The sequence below is a fragment of the Anneissia japonica genome, unplaced genomic scaffold (genome assembly GCF_011630105.1).
Source record: "Anneissia japonica isolate Jap-2015-1 unplaced genomic scaffold, ASM1163010v1 scaffold4536_len1192065_cov207, whole genome shotgun sequence".
Taxonomy (NCBI): domain Eukaryota; kingdom Metazoa; phylum Echinodermata; class Crinoidea; order Comatulida; family Comatulidae; genus Anneissia; species Anneissia japonica.
In genome coordinates this window covers 1144210-1153897 of record NW_022703183.1, presented here as the reverse complement: position 1 = coordinate 1153897, position 9688 = coordinate 1144210, and the positions used below count along the sequence as shown (strand labels likewise).

Sequence of the window (9688 nt, the reverse complement as noted above, 5' to 3'; positions counted from 1 at the left end):
CCGTCATTAGTTGTCATGGTGTGTATACACAATATGTGGACTTGACCAAAGCTATCCGTCATCACTTATCAACACTCGATGGTAGCAGTTATCAACTGGTTACAAGTGGTAACGGACACCTTTACCACACCTTTCGTCAAGTCATCACTAAACGACGTCACACCAACTCAGTGGGCGTAACGTCTAAAGTTCCCACCAATCACATGACAGTTCAAAGAACCGCGACTGCGCAGATCAATGCGTCTCAATCAACATATGTCCATTAGTGACTTTGTTGACAATGTTGCCGTTCGAAGCCTCTTTGGTGTTTAAAAGCTATCAAAACATATAAAAAGAGACAACTATCAATTGACACGCTTGCTGAGGTAATCTTTTGAACTCCATTTGGAACATCGGAAAGAATTTTCATTCGTTATGAATTGTCCTTTTTGTCACCGATAAACCTATTAAGAATATCAGCGAGTAGAAAGGTATCGTAAAGTGACTTTGTTACCATTGTTGCTTTTTGTTTATTGCAAACAACTTCGACCAATCTCACTGCGAGTTTCAACAAACACTTTATACTGCTTAGTAAATTTCCTAAATCAACTTTAACAAGGCTAAAAATATGAGTACTTAAGCGTGCTATGTCCTTGTACTCTACTCGTTCGGTGTAACTTCACAAAAAAGAAGCTAGGTTGTACACTTGCGGCCGATCTATTCACGCTGTCATTAGAGATACCGTTTTAGGCCCTTACTTTAATAAAGAGAAACAATTTTGATTCAGCGCTTTAACAGCAACTTGAAAGGCAAGGTGTCTAATAACATTAAGTGTATACATTTTAGTCTAAACAACTATTTCAGTCGTTTTTTTCTCATAAACTAATTCAAGTTTTCACGGAAATTGTTTGAACTGAAGGGAAGAAGATGATGGAATTTTCGATAGATCAGTCTCCGATCGACGTGCAGACATTGAACATTCTTCGAGGACCCTTAACAGAGAAGGGATCCCGAAAACCAAAATGTGCTCGGTGCCGGAACCACGGTGTTATATCCTGGCTAAAGGGACATAAACGTCATTGTCGATTCAGGGACTGTAGATGTCCGAAATGCAACCTCATAGCAGAGAGACAGCGAGTGATGGCGGCGCAGGTTGCTCTGAAGCGGCAACAGGCTGCTGAAGATGCCATAGCACTCGGGCTTAGAGCTTGCTCACCAGGAGGACAATTTGTGATGGCGACAGGACCTGGGGTCTACTCGGAGAATGAAGCCAAGAGAAGAAAGTATGAAAACGATGATGACGATGAACTAGATTACGAAGAAGGTGCGTATTGCTTATATAGGCCTATATATATATATATATATATATATACTTGATATCTATCTATATATATATATATATTCTGCAACATGATTGAAGGGTCTGGGTGGGTTGTAGATTCGTGGAGCTGTAGCTAGTTATTAACATGCTTGCCTTTTAATCCTTTGGTCCTGTTCAAACCCTACAATGTTGGACCTGTTTGGTGCTTGCTTAAGGTCCTTGTATCCCTTGGGTGCTGATCAATTCCTGTCGACAATTTTCAGTCCTTAGAAAATATTCTCCAAGGAAAAGAACGTCAAGACTAAAAAACCTCATGTCGTATATTTTTGTCTTGTGAAAGCGATTACGGTAGGTTACTACAGACAGTGATTATTTTCAAAATTGACTATCTTTTACCACTGTTCTTATATAATCTAATAATAAAAACAATTTTTTTTTTAATGTTTAGAAAAAGTTATCTAGAGGATAGATACTTCAATTGGTTTGATGTCATACATTACAGTATCATTTCATAAGATTATCTTAGGTGGGTCAGAGAGGACGACACATCAACGCAATCTTATCAAGTTTACTTACATAGCATTGATAGAAAACAAACTCTTAAATCTATGTTTGCTAAAATGACATGATGAATTCAATTTCGATATGCAAATATCACAATATTCTACGTGTGAAATGACGCGCAATTTTTATATGAGTCGTGATTATTACAGACAAATAATTTTTAAATTAATCATTTGTGATTTTTGTTTAATAATTTATTTCACACCATTCAAGAGCAGTATACATTATATATTGTACATTATTATAATTGTGGTAGATTTCAAACGCGAAATATAATTATTTATGAGAAGGGTCATTGAGTGATCGAAATGTAGAGACTTAATTATAACCCTTACATACTTGATTCAACGAAAATGGAAATTTCAATTTAATAACATTAATATTAATATTTTAAATTGTCAGTAATACTAATAATTACACTATTACTCGTTATTAAATCATATTCATTATTAATACATTAACATTATGCATTATATTTCAGTTGAAGTTGCGAATTAATTGTTTTGTCATACTTCCAACCAATATCATGACTTGGTTCGTTCGTTCGTTCCGCAGAATCCATAGTCATAGGAGCTACAGGGTCTTAATGTGGCTTCCTTTAGCGAATAATCCCGAATAATGAATTCTAAGCCATGACTTGGTAAATGTAGGCCATAAGGTATATCTAGGCTTGTATTAGCTGCAGGGAGATTAAGATAAACATTGTTTTGAAAACAGAACTCATCAATTATTCATTGCTGAACATTATATAAAAATTAAATATGAAAAATAAGAATGTAAAATCGCATCAACCCTTCAATCGGTAAGTACTCATTAACCACACAGATAACCAGACTGCTATCACTGGGTTGAAGTAAAATGTAAATTGATTTCTTCCGAAATTATTGAAACTAAGCAGACAGACCATTATTAAAAAATAGCCTACTACATTAAGAGATCGGGAGGATCATTAACGGGTTTTTTTTTCATATAGTTGAACAATGCAATATTTAATATACAGATTACATTTTACATTATTAGAGCAATTTATCGATAGGCCTGTAAATGTACATCTTATATCAGTAGTAAATTTAACCACATATAGAATCAATGTTGCCAGGAACGTGTTTTTTTTTTTCAAACAATTAAATAGGATTTTACATAATTTTCCCTTTATTCAAGCACTGTTTCTACCATTATTCAATTATTTATATTTCAATTAAATTCAATCTTTATTATCAAATACAGTAAATCCGGTCGTTTGTTCACAGATTTAAAAATATTTATATAATTATTGATACAATCCCATACTAAAACACACAGCACTACCATAACATCATAAAATGTAAAATGTGAAGGTAAAAGTTAGAAAGTTAGTATATAACCGGTATATGTATTGCATTAATATAAGCCTAATATGTTTGAAGGTGGCTGTGTAGTAAAAAAACAAACTATTTATAACTAATAAAGTACTACAACACAAATTAAACAGACATTAGTAATTATACAATTATAATCGTAAAGACAAAATTATTTTCAGATTAATCTATCAAAGTTATGTTAGCATCATAATCTATATTGACAATAAGCTAACTGTTGCGATTTCATAATCGGATGTGACTTACAGCATTGATATTTTATTTTTAATATCATTAGGCCAATTATTATCATTACGATTGTTTGTTTTGTTTTCAAATGAATTTCTTCAATGATAATAATATAACAATAATAATTATTATTATAATAAAACACATCGATTATAGAATTAAAATTCAAAGGTACCGGTATCGTATGAACAACAATAGTAAGCCGATAATTCTTACCGAAACCTTGAAAATAATGCAAGAATAGGACTCTAAGCAGGGAAACTGCAGTATTTATTGGAAATAATTTTGAGGTACCGTGATTTTAACAAAATTATTTATAATTGAGGAAGAGATAATGCCAAGGGAAGGAAATTTTGAAAACATCGGTTTGTGGTTTCCTTTATGCATGGATTGTATCAAAAACAGGCAAAAGAAAATTACATTTATTGTATTAAATACATATGCATCTTTATAAACAAGACTGTTATGCCTGTTTAAATTAATCGTGTCGTTGATGTTTCCGTCATCCTCAAACAATAAGGCGTGTACGTGCATTAGATCAGTTGTATACAATTACACCATCGTTAGGGGAGCGTATTAATTAAGTGTCGCTTTTGACGAGGGTTTATTGTCATCTGTGATATACTAATTGCATTTTGTATTGTCTTCTCAAAATATTAAATCAATCAGTCTCAATCATAAATGTGTTTATTAAGTTAAGCTCATCGAATGCCACTACATGGTATCGAGTTTAAGCTTTGGAACGAATGCAACACATAGCGCTCTGTCATTCAGCCTTCTTGTCACAACAACGTTTACGCGGTTAAGCTGGCAAATTAAGTAGATTCTCCGTCAACCAAGGCGCATCGCAGGCTTCATTAAACTACACCTTCATTTAATAAGCAATTAAGATGCTGTACAACAATACGTGCGCGTGCAGCTAACACATTGCAACACATTAACTTTTGTTAACCGTAGTTTTTGTTTTTATTCATAGTATAATTAATGGTTTAAATGATTGACCTACTTTGTATCTTGGTACTATTTCGATGTTGTCCTAAGCTTCTTTACAGTTAAAAGTCCTTGTTCTGCCGTTATATCGCATTCAAAGTTAATTACAGCATCAATGTATAACTCAGGTCTTAGGTTTACTGATGGCACGATTAAATGTGTTAAATTACTAATTATGATAACCATGAGAGCAATTACGCATCCAAATGTCAATCCAATATTATTCTACTTATAATTACTACAGAAAATATGTGTAGGCTTATCAATTTATTTAGCGTGAGCCCTTTTACCAATTGATATAGTGCTTAAAAAAACATCAAAACAAATTCCCTTTGGATAAATCGGAATATTATTGGCATTTTGACATGCTGAGCTACAGATTAAACTCAAACCATTATCATCATCATCATTATCCTCATAAAAAATATCGACAATGTCGCATTAGTCCTACTACAATTATTTATTATTACCAATCTTGCTATCATTCTTATTATTATTATACATTAAGTAATCATGAGAGGTACAACGAGAACTAAATTTAACTACTTGGGAATGCAGCAAATATGCCTGCATATAGCTACAGGCTTCACGAGAGACAATTTCGCATTAGGCCTACTGTCATTATTTATTATTATCGATCTTATTATCATTCTTCTTATTATTAATTATTATTCATTTATCATTTTGATCATGTTGCATTATGTTTGTATGTATTGCTGTCCGGTAATACATTTCACAAAACAACATTCTTCTAAGTTCGCAACGAGATAATAGTTGCGATTTACGGTTAATATTGGAACACTAAAATATAGATGAGTAGGATAAATTGATAACAAATCAAATTTCAATAAATTTATTTGGATATTATTCTGTTCTTGTTAAAAAGATATTTTCAAGTAAAACCTATAAGCCTTAGTTTGTTTTCAACAGGCGTCACACTACGTACCCCTATGTATTCGACCTACACCACACCATGATTCGCAGCACACCGGATTAGATAGTGAAAGGCCAATACACTGACCTACCATAACGGTACATTTTGCTACCTCCTCAGTGACATTATATCAATACATTCGAATATGTAGACAATAACCTAATGTTTATAATGGATAATTTAAATTAAATATAACAATAAACGGTGAATGTAAACTTGGTAGTAGCAATATCAATTTGTAACTGTAAAAACTATCCGTAAATGATTCCTTTGATGAAAACCCTACCTATCTCATTAGCTTACGTTCACCCCATTATCATTCTTTACTATAAAATCATTGGCGTTTAATTCATCAGCTTTATTTGAACATGAAGACGTGGTATAACGAAACAGGTCGCTTGCTGAAGAGTTAAGTAAATTGTATTGGTAAATATCCAATACTTTAAACATTTCACTATTGATCACATTACCACGACTCAATCTCGATTACATGTTCGAAAATACTGCTAATAGAGTTTAAATGGATTTGCAATTATTTAGACCAGCTAGCTATTGAAGTCTCACGTTTTAAAGACAACTTGTTTAGTTTTCGATCACTCTCAGGCTGTGCGTGTTCACACGTTAAAGGTAACACATTGGATGAATCGATCAATGAGGTTCGTTTGACAATCGGTCTACTCGACACAACGTGCTACACGCGTGCTACTGTAGCCCACAAGATTCAATTTTGATTCAGATAATTCAGTTTAAGTCAATAAGCATAGGTGATTTTTCGATGAGCAATTAACATCTGCTTTAGTAACCTCAAAGTACCACTAATGATAAGAATAGACAAGGCTTAGCATATGAAATTCTTGATAAGTAAGTTTGTTTTGGAAAAATAATTTCGATCCAAATGGCTCCCTTGAGCGTTCTAACGGATAGCGTTTCAGAAACGCGTGTGTAAGCGCAGTAAAGAAATCATTTGACGGATAGGGAGACGTAGAATAAACTATCCCATGACCAAATTCAAAATACCCTGCGGCAATTCTTGTATTTATCCCAAACCAGAATAAGGGGTGGGCTATGGAGGGTACAAAAGCTGTATTTATTTTTTCTTAAAATGTAACGTAGGTCTATGCTTTTGCGTATCATTTGTTTAAATACTTTGTGCGACAACTTTCTGCTAGGCTCAAACAAACTACATGCTGGAACAATAAAGATGGTACAGACAAAGCAAGACTCACCGTCGACACATTCGTTTTCACTTCACTGATACTGTAGGCAAGATAACAAACATTATTAATTTAATGCAACTTTAGTAAAATAAATGGATGATCATATTATATGAATGAGACTATTAATTATCAATTAACCATAATCCAAATATTCAGCCATTGTCTCTATTTTTTTATATATTTTATATTTGTTTATAGTAATGTTATATAATATGCCCATTATTTTAAGTTTGTTTATATGATATGATAATGATATAATAGTAGGCCTAATAATTTTTATTTATTTATTCAAAATTGTATTATTAGACTTATTATTTTTATCATGATCGTCATTATTGTGTAGTCTATAAAGTTCAAACACCCTTATTAGTATTAGGCTATATAGGCTAGGCCTAAGACTATTGATTCTTTTTTGTTCAAATACGTATTATGGATTTATCTTGATTGAAATATTCTCAAAGCATTCCGACAGATAAATCATTAATATAGCGATAACTTAAATGAAAATTCGATTTGGTATGAGAGCCATCTAAATTGGGATCATGTTTTAAGGGAAAAATAACTTTATGCCCATTTAGAAGCTGATCAAGTTACTGTACTGTATAATAACGGATAAATAAAGAGGCAGCACTCTAACACGAGTTTCCGCTGGCAGGCAATGCCAGCTTCATGGTGCTGCATCATTATTACTCGTTATTAATATTACCGTACTCGCGCGAATAAGCGCCCGGGCGCTTAACATTTTTTTTTGCACTTTTTGAGGGGCGCTTATTCAAATGGGGCGCTTATTCGAACGGGGCGCTTATAAAAACAGAGTGAAAATTGAGGGGCGCTTATGGAAATAGATGAAAATCCAAGAGGCACATTTTGAATGAAAAACGATTAAATAAGGACATCAGGAAACCGCAAATTACGAATGGTGCTGCGGCGGAAAAGATAATCGTCCAGATAGCATGGCTTGTCATGACAAGAATGCTGTGAGTACAGTATTACATAACAGCAGAATAGCAGATGAAATTAGTGGCTGTCTCTTATACACATCTAGATGTGTATAAGAGACAGCATTGCAACACATTAACTTTTGTTAACCGTAGTTTTTGTTTTTATTCATAGTATAATTAATGGTTTAAATGATTGACCTACTTTGTATCTTGGTACTATTTCGATGTTGTCCTAAGCTTCTTTACAGTTAAAAGTCCTTGTTCTGCCGTTATATCGCATTCAGAAGGGCGCTTATTCAAATGGGGCGCTTAAGGAAATTTTCTTGCGCTTATTCGATAGGGGCGCTTATTCAAACGGGGCGCTTATTCGCGCGAGTACGGTATTGTTCAGACTAACATGGTTATAATGTGTTTTTGGTAATGGCTGTGTACCTACATTGCGCATATGGCCTATTTATTAGTGGAACAGTCCATATGTGCATTACTCATATTACATGGGAAATACCGTGTAAGGAGGCATAATAATATGCTAACCTACTAAGTAAGCACTTGTATATTTGGTCATTTTTATATGTGTTCTTTTTCAGAAGAAAGACGATTAGACGAGAAAGAAAATGGAGTCTTTGACGAAGATGATCACCAGTCTAGTCTGCTCCTCAGTCCTGTCAAACTTACGCACCCGTGTTCTACCTCATCCAAGTCTCCATACACTAAAGAAAAGTCGGTATCAAGTCATTCTGAGCGTGTCCCTGAAGACGTAGTACCACCTTATCGTCCAGGCCGATTGTCCCCTTTAGAGATTCTGATGAGGTTGTTTCCAGCACAAAGAAAAACAGTCCTGGAACTTGTCTTGCAAGGCTGCAATGGTGATCTTGTAAAAGCTATTGAACATTTTCTAGCGGCGACAGACACAACGACTACATGCCAGGAAGGGACACAGCGTCACAGCAAGTTTAGCCTGCAGTCACCACTATCTTACCCGGGTTTGCACGGCTTCCAACCAGCTACATCTGATGGTAAATACGTTAATGAACATTTCAAATCGGCGTTCACACCACTACCACCGTCTGGTACACCGGGTTCTAATCTTCCGTTTGTACTGGCACCTCGAGGCCCGCATCACCATCCTCTTTCAACCGACACCCTATTGGGTCGAACGTCATTTTTCATGCCTGGAGCTCCAGGCGATTTGACAACTGCCGCCGCTGCAAGTAGGCTTGGTTTACCTACTTTTTACCAAACTACCTTTTCAAGCAAATTGCCTAGTACCCCCGACGGTTACCCCCGGCTTATTTTTGCTCCTTATTCCTCATGTCCACCTGAATGTCTACAGTGCCCACGACCTGGTCGTTTGGCAACAGGTTCGCCTGACGCCTCTAAATCCCCATCAAATTTATCAGAAAATGGGCCTGTGGTAAACAGCACGGCAGACAAGGAATAAACAGAGACGATCGATACTAGTCAAAGGTGCGATAGTACGATTGATGCATACACTATTATCACCCTCAAATTGCAATTAATGTACCAATTGTTGATTTGTTGTTGTAAGATATTATTATTAGAAATATGTAATAATGTGAAATGTCATGGCTTATGTCACGTTTATCCCAACACTAAACGTATCGTATGTCGATAATAACTATAATTAGTTTACGATGGACTTGCAAAATTATGAATTGTTTCACACAATTTTAATCGTTATTGTCACTGAAAACACAATTTGTGCGACGTCTTTATTTTTAGGTATATATTACCGGTTTGTATTTTTGGATGAATGGACATGAATGTAAGCAATACTTCCAATTGATACTTATTGGTAGTTAAGATATAACAGGCTAAACATTCATAATAGTAAAACAATTAAATAACTTTTCATATATTTTTTTTATATTATTTATGACACTTCATCGCAATTCAGAGTTTGTTGTTAATCTTCTTTGCCATATAAATATGATAGTAACTTTGGTGTGGAGATACACCTTCACTGGTGGTAAATAAAGATAATACATTTTTTTAGAAAAACATATCCCGGGTGAGATGTGAAGACCTTCCAATCGTAACCGATACTCTACCAACTGAAATATGAGGCTAAGTGGTATATACCTTTGAATTTTCCCCATTCGGAAACGTGTGTTTGTGGGGAGGGGTGGGGTACG

The 9688-nt window shown here is 34.6% G+C and overlaps 1 protein-coding gene across 2 annotated transcripts; it reads left to right on the top strand.

Moving 5' to 3' along the window:
- Positions 1–297: 297 nt before the first annotated feature.
- Positions 298–9682, top strand: LOC117104361 (doublesex and mab-3 related transcription factor 3-like). Of its 2 annotated transcripts, XM_033245186.1 has the most exons (3): positions 298–470; positions 899–1303; positions 8120–9682. In XM_033245186.1, the coding sequence occupies exons 2-3, from the start codon at positions 907–909 to the stop codon at positions 8971–8973; spliced, it is 1251 nt and encodes a 416-aa protein (XP_033101077.1). In that variant the 5' UTR covers positions 298–470; positions 899–906; the 3' UTR covers positions 8974–9682. The 2 variants fall into 2 exon arrangements, with proteins under 2 accessions (XP_033101077.1, XP_033101076.1); XM_033245185.1 differs by having other exon boundaries at positions 299–1303.
- Positions 9683–9688: the final 6 nt, after the last annotated feature.

Excerpts from the sequence above, each read along its gene's own strand:
- LOC117104361 (XM_033245186.1), top strand. The coding sequence starts at position 907 with ATGATGGAATTTTCGATAGATCAGTCTCCGATCGACGTGCAGACATTG. Across the intron at positions 1,304-8,119 it reads TGAACTAGATTACGAAGAAG|AAGAAAGACGATTAGACGAG; the intron begins GTGCGTATTGCT and ends GTTCTTTTTCAG.